The sequence below is a fragment of a genome, unplaced genomic scaffold, assembly GCF_019419815.1.
Source record: "Pyrus x bretschneideri cultivar Hongxiangsu unplaced genomic scaffold, Pyrus_bretschneideri_v1 Contig1, whole genome shotgun sequence".
Lineage (NCBI taxonomy): Eukaryota > Viridiplantae > Streptophyta > Magnoliopsida > Rosales > Rosaceae > Pyrus > Pyrus x bretschneideri.
The window spans coordinates 12,196,607-12,221,409 of NW_025999390.1; the positions used below are offsets into that span (position 1 = coordinate 12,196,607).

General features: G+C 37.2%; 4 protein-coding genes and 2 long non-coding RNA genes across 6 annotated transcripts; 4 read left to right on the forward strand and 2 right to left on the reverse strand.

Annotated features, from left to right (window-relative positions):
• The first annotated feature begins 49 nt into the window (after positions 1-49).
• LOC103943900 (probable RNA-dependent RNA polymerase 3) lies at positions 50-6,765 on the forward strand. The gene is given in 19 exon segments (XM_048586518.1): positions 50-392; positions 477-609; positions 852-981; positions 1,107-1,181; positions 1,621-1,810; positions 2,235-2,433; positions 2,614-2,701; positions 2,819-2,959; positions 3,394-3,465; positions 3,796-3,902; positions 4,125-4,273; positions 4,400-4,625; positions 4,914-5,139; positions 5,233-5,378; positions 5,550-5,709; positions 5,864-5,927; positions 5,930-6,001; positions 6,081-6,247; positions 6,332-6,765. Coding segments are annotated over 19 exon segments (2,868 nt in total). The 5' UTR covers positions 50-103; the 3' UTR covers positions 6,566-6,765.
• Positions 6,766-9,864: 3,099 nt separating this feature from the next.
• LOC103943899 (NADP-dependent malic enzyme) lies at positions 9,865-14,280 on the forward strand. The gene is made up of 19 exons (XM_009354271.3): positions 9,865-10,006; positions 10,491-10,610; positions 10,813-10,887; positions 11,095-11,246; positions 11,329-11,434; positions 11,542-11,607; positions 11,734-11,829; positions 11,921-11,992; positions 12,093-12,176; positions 12,272-12,370; positions 12,484-12,531; positions 12,652-12,705; positions 12,801-12,899; positions 12,988-13,077; positions 13,183-13,260; positions 13,368-13,442; positions 13,536-13,626; positions 13,748-13,876; positions 13,993-14,280. Exons 3-19 carry the CDS (start codon positions 10,825-10,827, stop codon positions 14,079-14,081), a joined length of 1,491 nt encoding a protein of 496 aa, XP_009352546.3. The 5' UTR covers positions 9,865-10,006; positions 10,491-10,610; positions 10,813-10,824; the 3' UTR covers positions 14,082-14,280.
• A 1,013-nt stretch (positions 14,281-15,293) lies between these two features.
• On the reverse strand, positions 15,294-17,046 carry LOC125478389 (2-oxoglutarate-Fe(II) type oxidoreductase hxnY-like). The gene is made up of 7 exons (XM_048586550.1): positions 17,021-17,046; positions 16,569-16,690; positions 16,385-16,485; positions 16,225-16,283; positions 15,899-15,951; positions 15,681-15,730; positions 15,294-15,353 (listed from the first exon to the last, which is right to left on the reverse strand). The coding sequence occupies exons 1-7, from the start codon at positions 17,044-17,046 to the stop codon at positions 15,294-15,296; spliced, it is 471 nt and encodes a 156-aa protein (XP_048442507.1).
• Positions 17,047-17,935: 889 nt separating this feature from the next.
• On the reverse strand, positions 17,936-18,573 carry LOC125468052 (UPF0676 protein C1494.01-like). The gene is made up of 2 exons (XM_048586553.1): positions 18,261-18,573; positions 17,936-18,157 (listed from the first exon to the last, which is right to left on the reverse strand). Exons 1-2 carry the CDS (start codon positions 18,366-18,368, stop codon positions 17,951-17,953), a joined length of 315 nt encoding a protein of 104 aa, XP_048442510.1. The 5' UTR covers positions 18,369-18,573; the 3' UTR covers positions 17,936-17,950.
• Positions 18,574-19,994: 1,421 nt separating this feature from the next.
• On the forward strand, positions 19,995-20,808 carry LOC103955693. The gene is made up of 4 exons (XR_001953820.2): positions 19,995-20,258; positions 20,361-20,416; positions 20,514-20,604; positions 20,711-20,808. It is a non-coding gene; the product is annotated as an uncharacterized LOC103955693 (long non-coding RNA).
• Positions 20,809-21,413: 605 nt separating this feature from the next.
• On the forward strand, positions 21,414-22,248 carry LOC125478401. Its single transcript, XR_007259228.1, has 3 exons — positions 21,414-21,620; positions 21,779-21,846; positions 22,166-22,248. It is a non-coding gene; the product is annotated as an uncharacterized LOC125478401 (long non-coding RNA).
• The last annotated feature ends 2,555 nt before the right edge of the window (positions 22,249-24,803 follow it).

Below are 24,803 nucleotides of genomic sequence, written 5' to 3' on the forward strand. Positions count from 1 at the left end.
CTCAACGATTGATTGCACGATCACCCCATTATTGATACAGATGGCCGAGGCGGATTCCACCGTCCCAACAAAAAACCCATCTTTCTCTCCTCCTCCGTCATATATGGCCGCCGGCGGCGGTCTAAATTTGCAACCGCAACCATATATTTTCCTGCCGCAGTCGGTGGAGCAGCTGCTGCGTCGAATTTGCGAAGAGAAAAAGCATCCCTGGCCAGAAGACGACGTTTTGCGGAGGCTGAGTTCGCTGACGGAGATGAAGGCACTCGAGCTCCTCCGTCAGATTGCCCGCGCCAAAGAAGTTAAGACTCTCAACGGTTACATCATCTGGCTCTGTCAGGCCCAGTATTCCTCCTCCTCTCCTTCGCAATCTTCTCTTGCTTCTCAATTCCAAGGTTTCAGACTAATTGATGCTGTTGATTGTGACCGTTGGTTTGGCTGACTGAATGTCTGAGAGTGTGTTGACTTGGGGGTTGCAGGTGTGACTCTCACTCATCGCTGCTCCTCAGCTGTTGAGCAACCTGTAGCTGTAGGCAATGGAGAAGCAGAGCTGGAAGCTTTGGGAGAACTTGAATTCAGAAAACAGTTTCTGATTCTAAATTACTCTGGAGGGTATGTCAAAGTTTGTTCTCTCTCTCTCTCTCTCATCTGTTTACTTTATTAGGGTTTATCTCTCTGTTTGTTTACCGGGTCTCTCTGTCTGTTTGCATATTAGGGTTTCTCTCTCTGTTCGCTTACCGGGGTCCCTCTCTCTGTTTGCTAATTAGGGTCTCTCTCTCTCTCTCTGTGTTTGCTTATTGGGTTTTGTAGCTTACTTGCTTTTGGGTGTCTTCATGTTTGTTTGGTTCCTTTAGAATGCAGTGGGGAAGTGTTATAGCGGCGGAGACTATTAGGAGTTGGAAAGATTTGCCAATGCATGTATTTGAGACCAGAGTTTGGGAAGCTTTGGGTCGCAATTATATCGGCAAGGAAGACCGGCGTTTGGTGATTATGATCATTCTCTCTCTCTCTTCTGTGATTCTTGGTCTTGTATGAATTAATGTTTTACCATAATCTTCGCTTAACTCTTGTCCTTTTTCGCTTTTTTTTTTTTTTTGGGTGTATTGCAGACTTTTGAATGGGATTCGGGAAAAACACACCTCTATCATTGTTATGTTTCTTTGGATGGGAGTTTCCAATTCAAGGTTCTGTACATTCAACAACCACCCCTCCCCCGGTAGAAGTATATTTATAATCAGAAACATGAGTTTGCACACACACACAAGGCAAAAGTTTAACAACGTGGTATATATCAGTAATTGCTATGGGTGTTTCAAGCACTACTGATTAGTTTTCAAATTTCTAGATCATTGGTTAGGTCAATTGGGTGGATTTTAGTTGAAAACTTACCTATAAAAAATGTAAATGCTCTGAAAATGGGCATCCTTTTTACTTGTGTTGATCTTAGATAGCTCAGCAATGGGCACTGAATATTATCCTATCACGTACCAAAATAAGTGATTTCCACTGGATTCTATATATGCATTCAAAATTTTTAATGGTATTCATGTTGCCATTGCCAAAGTTGTCATTTGGCAGACGTTGCATTTGTGATATGTTGTCATTTCCTTGACTTTTTTCCAGGGTCCGTTTCTAAACAAAGAAAGAACTCTCCTACAGAAAGTTTTAGGAGATGACAATGTTTTAATGGTGAAATTCGCTGATGAGGGGAATGGGACAGGTCCCTCAAATTCTTACAATAATAAGTATGCTACATATCGCAAGCTTGCAAGAGAAGGGATTCTTGTAGGGTTGCGACGATATCGTTTCTTTGGTACGCTTCTAATGCCTTCATATAAGGGGTTTTTGAGATATTTCTCTTGGGTACTTTTCTTGATTGAGTTTACAAGTCTAAGTACTTAATATGAATTATATGCTTAATATAACGCATGTTAACAATCTTAAGATGTATTGATGATCCTTTTCTCTATATTCTCCTTTTGTAAACACAAATATAGGATGATATGTGTCTCCATGCTTTTTTACTGATTGTGTTTGTGTATGAGGAACCCTTGTTCTTGAATTTTCTTTCATCCTTCTCATGGTTTAGTTTTTGGGTACTATCGGTAAATCAATAAATTTTATCATAGACCATTTTTTCCTGGTGAATCTAAACCTGTATTTTCATCCTTCAATATGTTGAGGAACCTAACAGCATTGGTTTTTTCTTTCTCTATCTGCATACGGTTATGATTCAGTGTTCAAAGATGGTGGTAAAGAGGAAAAGAAAAAAAACCCAACTTCATCACCCGTGAAGTGTTATTTTGTTCGTATGGACTCTGATGCTTCAATTGACAGGGATGTATGGCATATGTTAGCTAACAGAACAATTTATGAAGCAAGATCTCTTTTCATGCATGCCCATACTGTGTCTAGTGTGGCCACCTACATGGCTAGGTATGCAAATGTTTTTAGCACAAACAAATTCGATTCTTCTTTTCTTCTTTTTGTTTGGTCAGACAAACAATTTCTATTCAATTAGTATATAGTGACAAGAATTATGCAGACATTATTCTTGTCATATTGAAGCATTGTTTACTTTATGAATTTTAAATTGCATCCTTGTTTCGAGTGCAGGTTTTCACTCATTCTGTCAAAGACAATCAGATTTCCAGTAGATCTGTCAGTTGTGAATGTTGAGTTTATTGATGAGGAATATTGTAGGGTATGATTCTTAAACTTTTTTTCCTATGAATTATATTGATGAGGAATATTGTTGGTTCGTTTTTCAATTTAAAAACCCAGTTTTTTGTTTTTTTTTTTTTTTATCTGTGAACTGCAGGATGAATCTGGTAACCTTATTTACAGAGATGACAAACCGCTTATACATACAGATGGCACTGGATTTATATCTGAGGATTTGGCTTTACTTTGTCCGAATAACATATCCAAAGGAAAGCGTATCAGTAATCAAAAAATCGAGGTTTGTCATTTTATATTTCAAAGTTAGAAATAGAAGTCAAGTAGAAATGCAGCTCTCTTGTCCATCCATATATCGCCCTATGCTAGAATGCTTTGTTACACAGCTTAGAACTTCGTATGTTAAGCTAATATGTATAATTGAGTAATCTTATTCCCCATATTTCTTATTTCAGTATTTTTCTAGTCTGAAAGTGCAAATGTCTTCTACTCTTTTCATGGCTTATCCATTGACTTGTCATGTCAGAGACTTCCGAATCATAATGAACTTGATGGCAAGGGTATGGAAAAGAAACAGCCAGGTTCTAGAATCGGGGAACCGGTATGTAGATGTAGAGTATTGCAATTGCTTTTCTCTTTTCAAGATTCTGGTAAGCTTACATATTTGGTCGGCAATGTATTCTCATTTCCTTTTGCTCTTATCTTCCCTCCTTGCAGCCTTTGCTCATACAGTTCCGACTGTTTTACAAAGGCTATGCTGTTAAGGGAACGTTTCTTGTCAACAAAATGGTATGGTTTCTATCATTTTCCTTATGGAATAGAAAACATGATGCTGTTAGCTTTATGAAAAAATACCTCACTGTTAAATTGAATTATCTCAATTGGGACACTTCATTGTATTGTTCAAGTTGAGGTCATAAACCACAACCTCGTTGATTAAATTATTTGTTTCATTTTTGAAGTAAATTGATGTAAAACAATTTATTAAGAAGTTTATGCTTAGTAATTATGCAAATTTTTGGGAATAGTTATTTGTGCTAATTTTGTAGTCTTCTCTTCATTCTCTTAGTTTTACCATATTCTACACCTATTTTCAATTTTATATATTAAACCTTGTAGCTGCCACCGAAAACAGTCCAGATTCGACCTTCAATGGTTAAAGTTCAGATAGATCCAGAACTTTCAGATAATGAAACAGTGAATGCATTAGAGATAGTTGGAACAAGGTAAATCCTTCAACTAACACTATATTTGCGTTGCTGTTGCTCAGCGCAACTGGCGTCAACACACATTAAAGTTTAAGGGCTCCAGTTTTAATGGTCAAGCCGTCAAAGGTTTTTTTTTTTTTTTTTTTTTTTTTTTTTTGGGGGGGGGGGGGGGGTGGGGGCATTAGCGTGTCTTAACACTATTGGTTAATTAATATCTTAACTTCAGTTTTTATCTTCCAGTATTCCACCCAGGAAGTCATATTTATCGAGGAATTTAATTGCGCTTCTATTCCATGGAGGGGTGCCAAAAGAATATTTCATGGAAATACTTGAGAGAGCTTTGGAAGATGCTCATAGTGTTTTCTGCAATGCACATACCGCACTCAAAGGTGTTAAGTTTTACCATGACCTTGTTATCTGCCTTTGGGATAAATAACAAACTAGAATCCTATTTCTTTTGTGGATCAAATAGCATTCTAGTTCCTTGATTCCCCTACTCATTCTTTTATTTGCAGTTGCCGTTAACAATGGTGAGATTGATGACAATTCCAATACGGCAAGAATGATCCTATGTGGTATTCCCTTAGACGAATCATATTTGCAATATCGTCTATCGATATTAATAAAAGAGGAAATGAAAGGTCTTAGAAGAGGGAAACTGTATGTTCCTGATTGCTATTACTTGATGGGGACAGCTGATCCAACCGGGATTCTAGAGAAAGACGAAGTTTGCATTATCCTGTATGTATTATTTCTGGCCCATTTTCCTCCCCCGTTGTGTCAAATCATGCAAGAATTTGATAGCATATTTGAAATTGATGTCTCTAGCAATGGTGTAACATTGAAATGTATTGTCTATGATTTCCGTAACTGTATTATTTCTGTAAATTTGTTACTTATACTTGTTTTCTTTCTTGATTATCTATCCTATGTTAGATTTGTTCATCTATGTAGAGTTTTGAGTTGCTGAATATAGTTCACTTATACTTTTGATGGAATTTTTTCGGCCTAATGACATGATATATGCAGTAACAGCGGACAAGTTTCAGGCAAGGTATTAGTGTATCGGAATCCTGGTTTACACTTCGGGGATATTCATGTTTTGAAGGCCACTTATGTGAAGGAGTTAGAATATGTTGTTGGAAATGCCAAGTATGCTATATTTTTCTCTCGCAAAGGCCCGCGTTCTGTAGCTGATGAAATAAGTGGTGGAGATTTTGATGGTGATCTCTACTGGGTTTCAAGAAACCCTCAGGTTGGTGAGTTGCATAAAGTTCTGTTCTACCTTCTACCCAGTTGTGTTTTTGTGTGTAACACTTTGTGACTGGAAATTCGGAATTACTTCCAGCTACTGGAGTATTTCAAACCCAGTGAACCTTGGGTTCCGGCTTCTTCAGCTCCTAAAGCTGCCAGTGTCAAACCAGCTAAGCTTTCGAAAGAAGACCTAGAAGAGCAGCTCATAAATCTGTTTTTGACAACTAGATTTAAACCAAGGTATGCATTGGACTTTGTTTTGTAGCAATTTGAATTGTACTACATTTAGTCCTGGTTGATTTTATGGACGGTGAATCTCTCCTTGTTGTTGGAGTAATTAAGCAAGCATTCTCTAGCGATACATTACAATTCTTTCAATTATAGTTCACAGAAGAATTTCTTCTGTCTCAGTTATGCAATGAGTGAGGCAGCTGATAGCTGGCTGGCTATGATGGATCGCTACTTGACCCAAGGAGATAGTAGCATTGATGAGAACTTAGTGAAGGCAAACATACTGCGTTTGGTTGATATATACTATGATGCGCTAGATGCGCCGAAGAAAGGTGGAAAGGTTAGTTTTATTTTTTGTTGCTTCACTTGCGTCTCTAGCGCTTGGTCATACAAAGAAATTCTGGCTCATTGTGCAATTCCTAATCTCTGAACTTTCATCCTTTCAAGTTATTGGCATTGCCTTGAAATTTGGTTTTTTACTTATTGAGTGACAGGTTGAAGTTCCCAAAGACTTGAAGGTGTCAAAGTTTCCTCATTACATGGAAAAGAAAAATTCATACCTTCAACTTCGATTTTAGGATCGATTTATGATACGGTGAATGAGTACCAACCAGACGACCTCTCAACCAGAGGTGATAAAAGTATTCTAATATTTGCTACTCGTGAGAAAATAATAGTTTTAACTTGCTCTACCTCTTTACCTCTCTTCAGAAGTTAAGAAACTTCCCATTTTCGATGTTGAAGTCCCTGAGGAGTGCTTGATCAAATGGAGGGAACAATACAAACTGTACAGGTGTGACATGACCTCAGCATTGCGAAATGGTGATCAAGAGGGGAAGAATCAGGTTGCCGGGGAGCTCATAACAAAGTATAGAGAGGTGAGGATGTAGATACATGTTCGTAATTGAATATGAACAAACAATTTGGGACAAGTAGTAACATATTCGGATTTCTGACCGTAGATTCTGTACGGTGGTGATGATTTCGACAAGAGTACAAGGCCGATGGGTGAAATATTTGACGAGGCGATCGCGATATATAATATCTGTTACGACTATGCCAGGAGTGCAGGTGTAAGTAAATGCGGGTTTGCATGGAAAGTTGCAGGGTCAGCTCTCTTCAAACTTCACTGGATCAAACAAGGTGATGCATGCCCTTTTCTGGTGTCACCCTCTGTCTTGAAGGAAATTCTGTAACTAAGAAATGGATCGTGTAATCTAGCTAGCCTTTAACGACTGTTTATTATGGTCACGAAATGTTGTATATATTGTAGCATTTTTGTGTATGTATATAAATCCATGGTTCCCAACCATGGATTCCCAACTAGTTTGGAATGACAAACTCAAATGTTGAGAATAAAATCTACTATAAAGTGAAGACACTAGCAATTTTCTCACTTGTTTTTTTTTTGTTTTTTTTGTTTACTTTTTGAATCATCTATTTTATCTTAAATAATAATTTAATGATCAATCATCATCTCATTTGGTTTACAAATTTAGTAAAAATTTTAATTTCTTTAGCATTACCTAAACAAACACGCAACTCAAAATTTAAATAATGAAATTAAATAGTTCAAAATATCGTAGCACTATAAAAAAAATCTTATCAAATGATATGAAAGTTTGACTCATTATCCAGTTAATTAGAATATATAAAAAGTAATAATTCTATTGATTACTGAAATTTTAATCCCGACAACTTGAAAACGTGATACGTTAATGATTGTGTTTGTTGGTGGTAGTGAGTGGTGTCTCAAGATACGCGGTTGTGTGATGGAATCACTGTGCAAGAAAGTAAATTAAGTAGAAGAATACAAAGGAAGAAACAGAAAATAGAATATTTATTATGATGATTTAAGATTTTTTTTTTTTAGCATTCCCTTTTTTTCCCACTGGAAGTCTATTTACGTTAGCATTTCCTGTTTTTCTCATATTTTTATGCATATCTTATTATGATGATTTAAGATTTTTATATTAAACTTTTTAATTAAAATATTAATTTTAGTAAATTAAATAGAATGTAACAAAACTCGTTGTTAGGTTATATCGGTACATTTGATTATAATGTTACATTTGGCTACTTGGTACATTTGAATTTTTGGTACATTTGGTTTTTTGGTACATTTGAATTTTTGGTACATTTAGTTTTTGGTACATTTGAATTTTTCCTAATAATGAGGAATCACTTTAATTAATTATTATTTTTCTACAAAGAGTCGTTAACAATGTAAAAGTTTAAATTACTTTAATTAATTATTATTTTTTATATAAAGAGTCATTAAAACGTAGGAGTTTAAAGGATCAAGAAAATAAAATTTCCTAAATTGTAGTCAATTAATTACAAGGTGAAGTGAAGATGCCTTTAAACAAATTATATGTAATTTAAAAAATAGAAAAATGTTGATGTGGCAATCGGTCAAAGCCTCTTAATCAAATCTTAGAAAGGAACCAATGTTTGATCTAAAATGTATTGAAAAAATGCAGGGGATTCTAATTTCTCCTTTTCAAAATGAACCAGATTCGAAATCATTTCGGCATCTAACTATTATACAATAATCATGCCATATTATTCAGTTAAAAACCGAAATATTAAGACCGTTAATCGAGCTGTTAGATACATTTTATTTGTAGAATTAGTTTCTAACAATTAATTAGAAATAATAGTAAGGAAAATTTTATTTGATTTTGAACTAAAATATCAATATTTCTTTAACCCCAAATTTACTGCTTACAATACCCTCACAAACCCAATTCAACATGAAAATTTATCTTTTCACCCACATGATTTTTAGCACTATTACAATGTCATTAAATTGTATTGGAGCGTTCATCCTCAAGTCCCAAAGCTTAATTTTATTCACTTTCCCAGATTTCACCATGAGATGCTATTATGGTGAATGCGATTGCAGGGACGAGTCCCACGTGACACAGAAGTCTTAAGTAGCGGACCAGAGCTTGTAGGCTTCCACATGAAAACTATACCAAGTGATTGACCCAAAGCAACAACCCCATTATAGGGGTTCACCAGCACTGCATCGCATCAGTCCATTAGACATACATGTATTCACCACCTCGAATCGCATCCGCAGCTCCTTTTCTGTCTTCTTCAGCCTCATTTTCCCTCTCCTTCCAACTCTCGTACGACTTTGGTGCCAATTGATGTAAATGGAAATTACTAAAGCCCCTTGATATGTTGGACTAATAAGAGTTCAAACAACGCCGGTGCCTTGAGAAAATTCTGGAAAAAAATGCCTAAATATTAAAGAATCATAGCCACTAACTTTAACATATGATAGTTTGTGTATATACCAGAAATGTAGGAAGAGGGAGGAAGGAAGAGATGGGGAGGGAAGAGATGGCAGCAGCAAAGAAAAAGAACAAAAATATAATATAAAAAGTTCGAATAACTATTTGCAGTTAATACCGGGAGGATGTCTGCAACAATTTGCAGTCGAAATTGTTGCAGAAAGTTTAACAAACTATGGAAGATTGATGAAAAAAAACTGCAACCCAAACACTCATTTTCTAAAATTTAAAAAGATTAGAAATCTAACAAATACAAAATTTATAAATCAAGTCATATCTTAATTAGAGGATTCAAAACTTTAAAATTACCATCTATCAATAAAAAAACTTGCTTTTCACTATAAGAGTTATTAAGATTTTAGATGGAATGAGCTTATGATAAATAATGAGAGATGATAAGGTTTAATTATAATCTATGGATTTATTGATAAATTTGAGTTTTATTATTAATTTCATTTTATACTTAATAGTAATTATACAATCAGGTAAAAATGAGAATTAACATTTAAAATTTAAGTAGATGTAGAAAGAAGTTACGTGAATTTAAATAAAATTTTCCAAATAGTAATTTAGAATACTTGCATGATTGACAGACAGCAATGGACATGTGTATTATAATCTCATTGTCCAAGTGATTCACTCCATGTACAACTCTCTATCCTCTCTGCACAGACAAAATCTCATGTCTCCGTCTCCCTCTCACTCCCACCGTCTCTCTCGCCTCCTATCCTATCCATTCCCTCGATAATTTTCCTCAGTGATCTGTTGCCTCAGAAAAAACCCACTCATCTAAATCAATCATATCATTCATCTACCCCACCACCTCCACTAATATATTAAAGAAAGTAGTTTCACACTTTAAACCCCTTCCCCCGTTACTTTTTCCGTTCTTTTCTGTAAATAATTCAGGAAAGAGAAAAATGATTGATTAGTTAAATCGAAAACGACCCTTACCCTTTTAATTTTCTTTTACCATTTGACTTTCCATGTAAAAAAAAGCCAAAGTCTTCGATCTGTATATGTGGGAATGTTACAGCGCTCGCTGTTTCTTTTAGTATTAAAACAGAGCACTCCATCTGCTTCTGCTTCTTGTGCTCCTACTTCTGCCTCTCTGATAAGCGTTTTTGAGCTCAAAGGGTCACTGAGAAAGGTTGGTGCTGAATCTGATCTTAAGTTATCACTTGGGTCGTTGAGAATGGCGAGCAAGGTCACGGATTCTACGGTTGAGATCGACCCCAAGTCCACCGTCGGCGGCGGCGTTGAGGATGTCTATGGTGAGGACACTGCCACCGAAGACCAACTTGTCACCCCCTGGACTTACTCCGTTGCCAGGTCATCATCTCTTTCATCAATTTACCTTTTTACCGTCTTGGTTTCGTACTTCCATATATCGGTCAAAAAGTTTGCAGTTTTGATGCTGTTTGTTTATTTTCAAGAAGAATTGAAAAAAATCAATATAGTTGTCTATCTTTTGTATTAATTAAACCGATAAATATTTTGATTTTCGGGAAATAACTGAGTTACAAATGTCAACGGCGGAAATGAACGCTTTTTAGTATTTGTCAGTTAATGTTTGATCAATATATCGTCACGATCACTTTCATTATTAGATCAGTTAATATTTTATCAGTATGTCGTCAATTTTTGATTTTGATCAGTTTGGCAATTTAGATTTGTAAATTAATAATTTGATCAAGCATCACATTTTGGTTTGAATTACGAATTTGACCACAATACTTACATTTTTTTTTTTTTTGGATCGAGGCTGCAATGCTTACATTTATTTTATTAAATTTTTGGTGGGTTCTTGACACAGTGGATATTCTTTGCTGAGAGATCCTCAATACAACAAGGGCTTGCATTTACAGAGAAAGAGAGGGACGCTCATTACTTGCGTGGCCTTCTGCCTCCGGCAACTGCTTCTCAACAACTCCAGGTTTCAATTTTTTTCTCAACAACATTGTCGTTCATTTTTAACGTCTTAAACTTTTCGAGTATTTTAACATGGTATGGGAGTTTTGGTTTCACGAGGTCCATAACTTTAGTGCATTTCGTAACTAATTTATGCATGGCATAGCAATGCTGAATTTTGATCTGACTGTTGGTTTTTCTTGTTTTCCTGCAAATTTGCTAACCAGGAGAAGAAGTTGATGAACACTATCCGACAATATCAAGTCCCGCTGCAAAAGTACATGGCGTTAACAGAACTCCAGGTAGTTTTTCTTTTACCAGTATTGGTTTTGTTTAAGGTTGAATTCGGGTTTACGTGTGCAGTTGGACTTGTAATCTAGTGACTGATCGGTGTTTCAAACTTTCAAATATGTTAAATGACAATTGGGGTTTACTGCTTACATTTTGCCTAATCACTTTTTGCTGAAACAAAGATGTAGAGGACCATTCAAGTTTTCTTTGATTAACAGGAGAGGAATGAGAGGCTGTTCTACAAACTGCTCATTGATAATGTCGAGGAATTACTTCCGATTGTCTACACTCCGACTGTTGGTGAGGCTTGCCAGAAATTCGGAAGCATCTTCAGGCGCCCTCAGGGTCTCTACATTAGTCTGAAAGAGAAGTATGAACATCTATTTGCACAGTGATGAAAATTTCATTTCTCTCAACATAATCGTAACGTGAAAATCCCTTGAACATTATAGGGGTAAAGTTCTAGAGGTATTGAAGAACTGGCCTGAAAGGACTGTTCAGGTTATTGTTGTGACTGATGGTGAACGTATATTGGGACTTGGTGACCTCGGTTGTCAGGTAAGGTGTTGGAAGCATTTTCCCTTTGATTTAAGAACATTTTTTTTTTAATAACAATAAAATGGAAAGTTACCTGCCCTCACATGAAGCTGTTGAACTTGTTTTAGGGGATGGGAATTCCCGTAGGGAAGTTGGCCTTGTACACGGCACTTGGAGGAGTTCGCCCCTCAGCAGTAAGCTTTTTCCTATTTACTAATTACCAATCATTGTTTACACTTGAAGTGGTTGCATTGCAAATCATTGATGTCATAGCATTTTTATTCATTTTAACCAAGAATTACATGGACTTTCCTCTGCAGTGTTTGCCTGTGACGATTGATGTTGGGACAAACAATGAGCAGTTGCTGGAGGATGAGTTTTACATCGGACTCAGACAAAAGAGGACAAGGGGAAAGGTTTCCCTTACTCTAGTCTCTTGTTAATTTACTGCATGATCTAGAATTATACAGCTTAACTTAATGTGAGATATTTTGATCCTACTTGCAGGAGTATGAGGATCTTTTACAAGAGTTCATGAGGGCCGTCAAGCAGAACTATGGTGAAAAAGTTCTTGTACAGGTTACCTCTTATGTTACATCATCTACTCATCAGATTTTTGGGGTATAAAATTTTCACGTAGTTCTGAGGTTGTCTAGTCCCTTTATATTGAAATGTGCAGTTTGAAGATTTTGCAAACCACAATGCTTTTGAGCTGCTGTCCAAATTTAGAACATCTCATCTCGTCTTCAATGATGACATACAGGTACAAATTAAATAACTGATGGAGCTTGCACGATAGCCTTTATGTTAGGTACACCTTGTTTCTTTCCCCTTTGAACCATTGTTTCCTTGTATCAGGGGACGGCATCTGTAGTTCTTGCAGGAGTTGTGGCAGCACTTAAATTGATAGGTGGTTCCATGTCTGAGCACAGGTTTTTGTTCCTTGGTGCCGGCGAAGTAAGACCTTGTTAATATATTTGTCAATTTGTATCTTTACTACATCAGATTGGTGGAGAATTAAGAGTAGTCTAGCTTATAATTCTCATCCTACTGTTACTTCGTGGTCGTAGGCTGGTACCGGTATAGCAGAACTAATAGCTCTTGAGATCTCAAAAAAGGTATTAACTTTTTAAAATCATATGCATACAGCATGCCAATTTGGGAGATGCAAAAGAACTTCTAGAAATGATTGATCAATGGCCTTTCTTCATTTATTTAGTTCTGTTCATCTCTTGTAGACAAAAGTTCCTGTGGAAGAGACCCGTAAGAAGATCTGGCTTGTTGATTCAAAGGTGGGTAGCGTGCTCGATCAAGATTCTGACTGTCCCTTATCAAATTTCCTTACTTCCTCTCACATACTTAACGCAGCACACAAATTGTCTTGCAGGGATTGATTGTTAGGTCTCGTAAAGATTCTCTTCAACATTTTAAGCAGCCTTGGGCTCATGAACATGAGCCTGTTAAGGATCTTCTGGATGCTGTCAAGGTTTGAATCAGTCAATCATCTGATATATTTATAGATACATAAAGTTGTGTAAGTCTCGGTTTTTTATCGTACATTCATACTTCATCAGGCAATTAAACCAACAGTTCTTATCGGATCATCTGGTGTTGGAAGAACATTTACAAAGGAAGTGATTGAAGCAGTATCGTCCTTCAATGAGGTAATCGTCTCCTTTCTCTTACCCCCTTTCCATGTATATCTTCTTGTACGTGGGCATAACATTTTCAGCGCCGGTTTTATTGATATTAAGAAATGAATGCTACAGAAACCTCTTATTTTGGCTCTTTCCAACCCAACATCACAATCTGAATGTACCGCTGAAGAAGCTTATACTTACAGTGAGGTATGACAATTACATTCACATCTAATCTGTCGTTACTTGATTGAGGATTTACTGCTCAAATGAACTAATTTCTCTTTCATGATTCTTGTCTGGCTTCCATTTCCAAGGGTCGTGCAATTTTTGCCAGCGGAAGTCCATTTGATCCTGTTGAGTACAATGGCAAAGTTTTCATTCCTGGCCAGGTAATGCAAATGTAGTTTGTAGTTTGAAGACCAACTTTAAAAGCATTGGTTTGAGTATCACTAACTGAGATTTTTTTGTCGTCCTTAATTCAGTCCAACAATGCATACATTTTTCCTGGATTCGGTCTGGGTTTGGTTATCTCTGGAGCAATCCGTGTTCACGATGACATGCTTCTGGCAGCCTGTAAGTAGATGGCAGATTTTGAACGACTTAATTTTGAGAAAGCATGGAAAGTAGAACTTGTATCGCATATTCCAAATTTGCGTTTACCATTTGTTCAAATTTTTGGTTCTCCTAAAAACAGCGGAAGCTTTGGCGGGGCTAGTTTCTGAGGAGAATTTTGCACAGGGGCTGATTTATCCACCATTGTCAAACATCAGAAAGATTTCTGCCCAAATAGCTGCTAATGTAGCTGCTAAAGCATATGACCTTGGTAAGTTTTCTTCTTCTTCTTCTTATTGTTACTTTGGTGTGATCGGAGTTCAAACCGAAAAAACTGTCATTTCTTCCATGCACCATGTAACTCTTTTTCATCTTATGCTTTTGAAGGGGTGGCTACGCGTCTCCCTCGTCCCGAGAATCTTGTGAAGTATGCCGAGAGTTGCATGTACAGTCCCACCTACCGAAACTACCGCTGAACAATCTGCGGCTCCATCTTTTGTTGTGTGTATGCTTCGCTTCGAGGCTAATTATCAAGAATGTGCTTTCTTAAAATGTGTTGTATGAGTGCTTGTGAAATTAGTGTGAGATGATGCATGTAAATCATCTGTTTCCAAATTCGAATAAATATGCGAGTTGTACTTGTTTCTTCATATCAAATGCATTAGCTTCCCTTCATATTTTGCTCTTTGATGTCGGTGACATCACCCGGTCACCCGGTCACCCAGGCTTCAATTCATACATTAGTTCCGATAGTTACTCAAATGTGTTTCCTCAAAGAGTGCACTTATGTTGTTAAAACGAGCGATAAAGCAAAGAATCAACATAGGATCTTGGTTGCAGGGGAAAATATTCTTGAACCACTTAGAACTATAAGCCGCCCTTTGCCAGTGTCGACTGCGCACTCAACGCCACTTTCTAAAAGCAAATGGAATAATATATGTGGCACCAAAGACACAAAGAAGATGGTGGTTTCCTTTTCAATCGTTGGAAAATAGGGAAAATTAGGGTTCTTACCCCACCAATGTAGGCACTAACATGGCTAGAAGCCAAGTAAAGAATAAAGTGTTGATATTAATCATACGAGGAAGTGCATTCTTCAATTCTTACCGCACCCGGTTTCACCGTGAACCACAAATATGCAGCCCTACGACACACACTGTACCGTACGTTTAATTTAGAACGAATTATATGATTTGTACCAGGTCAGTACCGTACAGAATGTGCAACAAAATTGGTTGAAATTGCATTGTGGTAGGGTACAAGATTACAGGGTTATATGAATTTACAAAGGGGTACAGTTGGAACACTAATGTAGCACATTATCAAGTACAACAATGGTTGAACTATATGGAAACTTATGTTTGCTATCTGAGAGGACGGTGATTCATCTTCATTTGCAGGAGAACGACAAACTTAATTGTTATGTTCCGTGTTGACATTCAGATCAGCGTAAGTATCGTAATAACGCTGCCTCAGGTAAGTTTGGCACAAGATCGGAGGAAACCTGGAAAAGTAGACAGATACAGGAATGCAGCGAACAGTAAGAATATCATTCTAAATGCTTTATGATTCGAACTTCAAAACTGCCATCCTTTGGCTACATAAATTTTTTCAGTTGCTAAAATACCTATACAATAGTTCCAGCATAATATTTATGTCAGAACTTACTTGGGAGGGTTCTTTTCAGATTAGCAGGTAGGCAAGCACTCAACAAGACAATCGTGACTTGGTTCTATAAAGTATGCGATCTGCCAAGGAAAAGAAGCAAATGAGATGTATCGTCCAAAATGCGAAAGTATGTGCTGTAAAGAAAGAAAAATAAAATTGGTATGTCGTATATGTGAAAGTTAACATAACGAATGCCATGTAAAACCCGAGAAAAGAAAACAAAAATCAAGTAATTAAGCCCATGTACAATTCCGGCACAGATAAAATAAGCGAAATTGATGGTTTACATTTGAATCAGATGACGGACATAATCAACAAGAGAATCTTACACAGCGTAAAAACACTGAAAACTGATATGGTCTAGTACGCCATGAAATAGAAAAAGTAAAGAAGAAAGGGAGTCATACAGAGTATCTGTCTTGACCGTTCCCTACAACTCTATGCAATGTGGACCTGAGCACAAAAACAAAGCAGGAGCATGCGTCACGATAGTTGAATACAAAAATCCTAAAAGGAGAATGCACATATATAAAGATCAAAAAGAATTGCAGAGCTCAAAACTGCCAGCATTCATCTTCTATGATCATATAATGAAGATAGAACTAAGGGAGAGGAGCAGTACTTGAAAACACGTTGCTCCAGCGTTCCAGCATATCACCAAGATTCACTGTAAATGATCTGAAATAATAAACAGAATTACCACTCAATCAAAAAGGTGTCGTCGCATTATATTTGCTGCTATGGACCTGGCATCTACAATTTTTCACCCTTCTAAATCGTGAAATCTTCAAAATACGTTACTAGCAATGAAGCTAACTTGTGCTAGTGCTATAAACAGTACTCAATGGACCATATATCTGCAAACAAGGATATAACTATAGCATATATGAGTCATCCCAACTTAAGCCACTTTAATGGTATCGATCTCCCTCAGAGAGTACAATGACTAACCCTTTTATTGGTGGTACATATTCCCATACTTGAGGTTTCGCATCCTTATCCTTGCATATCTGCGAAGAGATAAAGGTGGAATAACAGATTAATAATGCAATAGTTATAACTGCCTTCTTAATAATGGTAATATAGCTGAAGTTCACATCATCCTTCTTACTTGGAGACCTACAACATCATCTGTTGCCAATAGGGTTCTAAAACCAAAGTCCGAATGAGCTCCAGCTCCAAAAATTGCATTCGCTGGATCAGAAACTTGACCTATATATATAACAAATGAACACCATCCTATGAGTTAAAATAGTTGTAGGATTAAATTACAAAACTTTTGATTGAAAATTTACCATCGTAGTGTAGTAACCCTAGTGTTTGTATGGCCTCGCCAAGCATTTCTGGCTTGTCGAAGAAATGGATGTCGAGATCAAGAGCAAGGGCCACAAGCCTACCAACTGATTTAGCCACTTCCCTAAAATGATTTACATGAAAACAGTTCAACTCAGCGTATATCATCCATTCTAGAAAGAACTAATCTAGAAGAAGAAATATGGAAAAGGAGTATTGAAAGTTAAGATGCTAATCAATCATTCATCCTAAAACCTTGTCACTAGAAATCGGACCCTACGATATTCTGCCGAACAGAGTTGCAAACTTGGCAGCAGATATGAGTAAATGCCGAGAGGGAAACCAACGATTTCTAACATGGAACGAACATTTATCACGTGCTTATCGACACACATGCACAAGCACTCTGATCCTATAAAACATATGTGGTTCCAAGTACAAGCGCACAACTTACAAGCATTGTCTATGATATTCCTCCATGATCCCCCCTCCAACCCGGCAACAAAAAAGTACAAAATGATCAATAAGAGCACTTCCACCGTGGGCAATAGCCTTATGGATTGGCTTCATATTAATTCCAACCTCCACCCCAAAAAAAAAAAACCCCTCCAGCCCAGCTCGGGAGCGTAACCAAGATGGATGTAATGTGTGATGCAAGGCTGATGCCAATAATGCAATTAAAAAAATTTGCGCCAGGCACGTGGGCAATGTCATTGACATATTTTTTTAGGCAGTGGCCTCGCTCAGTTATTGTAGCTTCAGCAACGTGGCTGTTTCTAGGCCGTTGGATTTTTTCTAGGCTGTAGGATTTCTAATTTTTTTGTAATCTAACGGTCCAAATTAATTAAGTTAATAAAAAATCCGAATTTTTTTTTCTTTTTCTATAAATACCTTACCATTTTCTCCCACCTTATACTACATTTCAATATTTTCAACAATTCTAAACAGGTAAGGTCATGTGATGCGGCGGAATTAGTTAAAAATCTTATCGAAATCTATCCACAAAAATTGTACTTTCATATAATGACACGTGACGTGATGAGATTCGTTAAAAATCCTATCTGAAATTAAAAATAATCTAGTTCCAAATACTATAAAAGTACAAAAAGGAACTATAAAACCAAATTTTGCTAGAAATCCAGCATTAAATTCCACATCTTGCAGTTGTTTAACTGGAGCAGGCCAAACATTAGGGCCAAAACATTAGGGCATAAACGCGCCTTTTTAGCTTCGGGTCATCTTCTTGTTAGCTCAACCCATGTAATTACGCCTCCTTGTAATCTCCAACTATCGAAAACCCGAAAAATTTACGAAACACGAACAAAAACCCAGACTTTAATCAAAAGCTAAAAAAAACAGAACAGAAATTGTACTATCCGGATGATTAATACAAACCGTGAACTTGGTTTTCATGATCGAGATGCTGGTCGAGATAAGGGGTATATCCCCTGTAGTTCTTGTTCCTCAAAAGCTCCATTTTTGCACTCAATGGCAACTCGAAAAGCCTCCTACTCTGATCAAACACCTCCGCCATGAACTCCTCGCTTATTCCATGATTCAGCAAGTAGAAAAACCCGCAATCCAAACACGCCTAAAACAACCGAGAATTCAGTTTCCTTCACTACCTAGACTAGAAAACCAGAAACTATTCAAAACCCAGAAAAACGTTGAAGAATTTATGTGGGAGTCGTAACCTGTTTGAGCAAAGAGACCGATCGGTGGGTGTCAGAGCTTGAGAGATCGATGCAGTTGAGGGCGGAGACACTGGCGGCTCCGTCGCCGTTAGTGATTTGGGTTGCCATTTTCCGGGGGAACTGAAGTGGCAGGAATTGAGAATCGAGTGTATGAAATGGATAGTGGAGGAAAAGCTTTTGGATTTCCGACTCCTCTGTTTTTTTGCAGGTCTCAAAGAAAGCGTATGTGGGAGTTCGAACTGGGGTTAAAAGTTGCAAATTTTTTGCTCGTCAACGCCAAAGCATGAATCGTTTCGTGTTATACTTCGAGAGTGGTGAGGTACAAACATAATCTTAAAATCTTAAAATACAATTCTTATGATGTTTTTGTTCGGATTTTCTTCCCTAAAAACAAAAAGATAATCTTAAAATCTACGCCAACCCGCGTAAATACTAAATACATCCATGTGGTTTTCAACACACGCTAACCAATTAACCAGCCCTGGCTGCTGCCACCCCTGTGTATCTAGTGGAATAACAGATTAATAGTGCAATAGTTATAACTGCCTTCTTAATAATGGTAATATAGCTGAAGTTCACAGCAGCCTTCTTACTAGGAGACCTACAACGTCATCTGTTGTCAACAGGGTTATAAAACCAAAGTCCGAATGAGCTCCAGCTCCAAAAATTCCATTCGCTGGATCAGAAACTTGACCTACATTACAAATGAACACCGTCTTATGAGTTAAAATAGTTGTAGGATTAAATTAAAGTTACAAAACTTTTGACTGAAAATTTACCATCGTAGTGTAGTAACCCTAGTGTTTCTATAGCCTCGCCAAGCATTTCTGGTTTGTCGAAGAAATGGATGTCCAACGATATTCTGCTGAACAGAGTTGCAAAGTTGACAGCAGGTATGAGTAAAGAGCGGTATTTAAAATGCCAACAGGGAAAACAAAGATTTCTAATATGAAACGAACATTGATCACATGCTTGTCGCCACACTTGCACAAGCACTCTGATCCTATAAAACATATGTAGTTCCAAGTACAAGCGCACAACTTACAAGCATTGTCTATGATATTCTAGAGGAAATACGTTGAATACTTCGTTATATTATTCATCCTTTAAGGTTTACAATATATAGGTACACACACCTTATCCTACAAGGAAAGTAATTACAAAAGATAAAGAAACTAAATCCTAAAGATTACATATCCTAATTACTTTAGTCTAAAGTAGGAGGGGAAATCGCACTATTCATATGAACAGTGTTTTGGACCACATTTCAGTTTATTTACAAGATTGCCACTTAGATGCTTTTAGTTTTTTACGAAGATGCCATCATCAGTTCGAATGACGGGAATGCCCGTCTGGGGTTAACATCACACGGTTGGGGGTAAAAGTTGGGTGGGCATTGTTGTCAGTTAGGGTTGCATTCGGTGGGATCGATGGCTCGGTGTGGGATTTGGTGGGAAGGCATGCCGCTTGCAGAGAGGAGGAGAGAGAGGGAAGGAGGGAGGGGGATATAGAGAGGGGTTTGGTGAGGGGAATGCATGCGACTTGCAGAGAGGAGGGAGGGAGAGAGGAGGAGAGAGAGGGAATGAGGGATGGAGATGGAGAGATAGGGGTGAGGGGAAGGCATGCGACTTGCAGAGAGGAGGGAGGGAGAGAGGAAGAGAGAGAGGGAATGATGGAGGGGAAGGGAGAGAGAGAGAAGGGTTTGGTGAGGGCAAGGTATGCGAGTTGCAGAGGGAGGGAGGAAGGGAGGGAGCGAAGCTTAAAAGCAACTGCAGAAAGTTGAATGGACAAGGTCGCAGCAATGGAGATACCTCGCTCTGAACCATTTCCCCTCTCCTCAGGCGAATGCTGAACAAAGTTTTGAAGGAACAAAAAGAAGAAGAGCTACACATAATAGAATCTGATTCGCAAGGAAAAGAAGAAAGCCAGCTTTTCAACGAAAAAGCTAAAATCAATCCCTTCAACCTCCTCATCAGCGGCGGCACCCACGACCACCAGGTTCACTTTTAATTTAATTTTAATTTTTTGCTTTTTCAGATTAAAGAATATGAAACGAATTATAATTTAAAATGGTGAAATTTTGTTGATTTTTGCGTTCAGTGTTCTGAGTGATCATCGAGTTGTGATGGGTTAGTGTTGGATTTGATTCAATTGAGGTAAAAGCTCTGCATGATTGTGATACGGAGAAAATGCTAGAATCTTACCTTCGATCCAAATATCTGATTTTTGTTACAATTGCTATTTTCATTGCAGGAAAATGTGGTGGAGACAATAATTCCCAAATCCTCGAGTTTTATGAATGCATTCCAATTGATAGCCATGTCAAATGATCTCGATTTGTCAGGTATGTTCGAGGAACATGCAAGTTTACAAGAAATAGATTTACTAAAATAACTAATCCTACTTTTTTAGCTTATAACGAATAATGTTGAACTGTTAACTTAATTTAGGATGAGAAATAGAAGACAACAAGAATTGGACCCAAGCATACCATTACTGAAACCATGAAGAAAATAGAAGCGGCTGCAACGGATGCGAGTATTCTGTAACAAGAACTAACAACTTCAGGGTACACGAAACTTATATTCAATCTTGCTTCTTTATCTGCTTATCAAAGTTCCTTCCTACCAACTAATGATGTATTATTTTTTCATCAGATGTAAATGCATGCAAAAATTCCAATGAAAACGTAAATCACCATATCCAGGTAAATCTGAATTGTAGATCAGACTTATATTACAATTTGCTTTCTTTGTGAAATTTTATTGTAATTTACACTAAAGTCTCTGGCTTTTGAAATTCTATATGAAATTATGAATGTTATTCGGAATCAAGTCCGGCCGAGTTCTTAACTAAATAGTGCGAAAATTTGCATGATGAAACTAAATTACTTTTGTATCATCTATATTTACCTGTTATCATAACAGGATTTAAAATATAGAAACATACTGCTTATAGGATTTAAGGTTGAAGTCATTTAGTTCCAAAGATGCCATAACTAATGTATAATTGAGTGAAATGCCAGTTTACATAGATATTGTGCTTATTTGTTTTAGGTGGATTACCAAAAGGATCTCATCAAGTATTCTACGAGCACGATCGACCTTGATCATTCGGATATTTAAAGGAGTCATTGATCAAGGGAAGACGACGAGTTGTGAACCTGTGTGCCAATTTTGCCAATTTTGTAGACAAGCAGAAACTTTGGCACTCGCCTCTGTCCTATCCTCCTCTCGCCGCCGTCTCCCTTCTCTCACCTCCGTCGTCTTACTCCTCCTTTCTCTGTCTCTGGAATCCTATCGTCATCTTCCTCGCATGCAAGGCTCTGGCCCTTTCAATTGTAACCAAAACGTGTTTCAGGTGCCTAACACAACCTCTCACTACTCACTCACATCAGTTGGTTTTTGTAATTTGAACTTTTCTTTCTAATAAATTTGTATGCTTTCTGGATTTTTTATGGCAGTTTTGGACCTTATCTTTTCTGAATTTGTGTGCTTCTCTGGGTTTTTTAATGGCAGTTCTGAGGAAGAGCAAGAAAAAGGAAGAACCAGTATTAGAAGATCTTCCCAAAGAGTACTATGATGATGTGAGTGCTTTTATCCTTTAACTTGGCCAAATGGGTGCTCAAATTTCATGTTTTTCTGTGATTATATGAGTAAATTTATGTATTTTGTTTTTGGGTTTTGCCAAATTCAATGGTGTTATTTATGGGTTTGCATTCAATGACTTTGGGGAAATTGATTGAGTCTGCATTCAATGTAACGTTTCATGCAGTTACATAATGATGAAATAGAATTCAATTTTTTCATTACCTTTTTTTTTTTTTTTTTTTTTTTAAATGCAGTTACATTTATATGATTATTTACAGCATATATTTATCTTTTAGATTCTAATTCTTCATGCAGTCTAAGCCATGAAGGATTTGATAAACCCACAATTGATAACAATGTGCAGCGGCACCAACGGTTTTGGACAAGGAACAAATAAGTACCATTTTGTTTCATTGTTCAAAAGTATTATGTAGAGATTGCTTTAATATCTTGGCTTCTTTGCTGTTTGTGTGGTGTCTGACATAGGATTTAGGAGATCTGGTTTAGGTTTTGCAGAGAGAGATAGGGGGTGTCAGAGAGAAATGTGGGAGGATTTAGGCAAGGGATTTCAGGGATTTGTTTAGGGTTTCTTTTCTGCGATTTGCAAACAGAGAGATGGGACAACGGTGAGAGAGAGATGGGAGGATTTTCTGCGAGGGTAAAGGGAACGGGTAAGGGAGGTTTGGGTATGGGTAGGGGATGGAAAAACATTTCGTTTTCCATTTGCTTCCTCAAACCCGAGGGATTTTTGCGATTGCAGAGAGAGATGGGGGTGTCCGTTAGGTGCCCTTTAATTGTCACTTTTGTGATTTGTCCACCCTTGATTGTTGTGTGATTCATTCTCACGAACGTTCCATGCACAAGGTTTCATGTTATTCCTTCTGTTTTATTTTGATATTATTGTGCTTAATTTCTGTTTTATTTTATTGGGTGATTAGATTAACAGACCTTGGATATTTTGGTATAATAATTTCACATCACGTGTTGCCCTTTTGCATCACCTTAATTGTTCATCAGATGCTAACTTTTAGTTATGTTTTCTTTGGGTTAGTCTCCATCTGGTACATTTGTCCATCCTTCTGGAGTGGAGCACTATCTTTCTGACAACATAAATGCTCTGAGAAACTACTATGCAGACAAACAGTTGTTTACTCCGTTCTAGGTATGTTTTTCTTTAGTATTTTAGAGGGATACTTAACTATTCCCCATTGTAATCCTTACCTTTGTATCTATCTCTCTCAAAAGACGATGAGAGTAGCAACTGTTGCAAAGCAAATTCTCAGATGTATCTAAGCATATACATACATTGGACAAAAACCGAATCTTAAATTGGGGCAGTGAGTTCTGCAACATCCTGGTGCTGCATATATTCTCACACTTTTAAAAGTTGTATTTTTCAAATATATTGGGAATTTTAATTAGTTTTATGTCATTTTCGTAGGGCAATTTAGTAGAGATTTAGACACAAAAGAAGATGCGTGAATCAATACAATTAACCTAATAGTGATTTGGTTCAGCGTAAAGACCACTGCTAGGGCACTCAAGCCATTTTCTTAATTTATGCACATATATATTATACGTAACCAGCACATGTTTCCAAAGGATGTTAGTTAGTGTTCATGCTTTGCTGATATTTTATTCTATTCATTTTGATTTTGTTTTTCAGTTGTGGTTATAGGATTGTTTTGTCTCTTTTTTTTTTTCTTTTTTGTTTTCCTTCTGTATAGCTTTTCTAAAATTGAACTGTTGTTCTCAATTTGGTTATTTGAACCAAGGCCAGTTAGGTTGTGCCTTTGGAAGGTCTCACTGCTTTTAAAGTTGAATGGTGCTAACTCAATATAATGCGTTCATTCTTCAGTGCGTGTGAGTGTATGTGTATGCAGTCTATGTGAGTGCATGCAGTGTGGTTAGGTTCATTCCCGCATGGGTTTTCGTCTTTTTTTCGTTAAATGGTTAGGTTCATTCCCGTATGGGAGAGGTGTGTTTTGCCATCAAATTGGTAGAGACTGATCTTAATCAAATATCATGCCATAGTGTTATTTTGTTTGCATCTATGGAACTATATATTTACTTCGTTGTTGTTGACGGCTTCGCATGTTCTTTCCAGATAATGTTGCCTTTTTGGATTTCGTATGAGTGTCCCGGGTCGGTTCTGGACCATCAAAAGAGGGATGATCGCTGTCATTCGGACTGCGGGCATCCACTTCAAAATCCTGGTAAACACATCCTTTTCTTGATTTCAGGCCATGCAAAATTCATGATGAAAAAACTGAGCTCATGTTGTTGGTTTGTGCCTCTATCCTATTTCTTATTTATTTATTTTATCAATTCTTTTCCTTCTTGGTTCTATATGTTGCTGCTGGTTCCGATATTTCATTGTCCTATCTGTGCATGATATCAGTGCTGCCACTTTTCATATTCTTATCAATGCTTACATCTTCACTCTTTTCCTTCTGTTTTTTTTTTTTTTTTTTGAGAAGACTTCTGTTTCTTTTTTTTTTTTTGAGGAGACTTCTGTTTCTTTTGCTTAACATGGTTTCGGCTTTTTGAGATTGTGTGTTTGATTAACATTTGATCGTATGGTGTTAGAATTTAAATTTGATGTGAATAAATTCTGCCGGTGGGGATTTTGGTCTCTGGATTTTTCATGGTGTAATTTTTATGGCATGATCCATTGGTGTCGTGTGTATTTTTATCAACAATAATAAGCTTTTTCTCAGTATTGCAAACAAGTTCTCTTATAATTAAGAGACGAGTGCATGGTGCATGTGTCTTAATTTATTCAGGTTAAATGTCTTATTTATGTAGTTAAGGCGGGTGCATTCAAGTCCCGCAGCAACGCGCGGGCATATTTTCTCGTCCTACCTAAAATAGGACTCCAATAACATTTATAATTCAAACTCAAATCAACACTCCCCTCAAGTTGGTGCATAGATATCATACATGCCCCAGT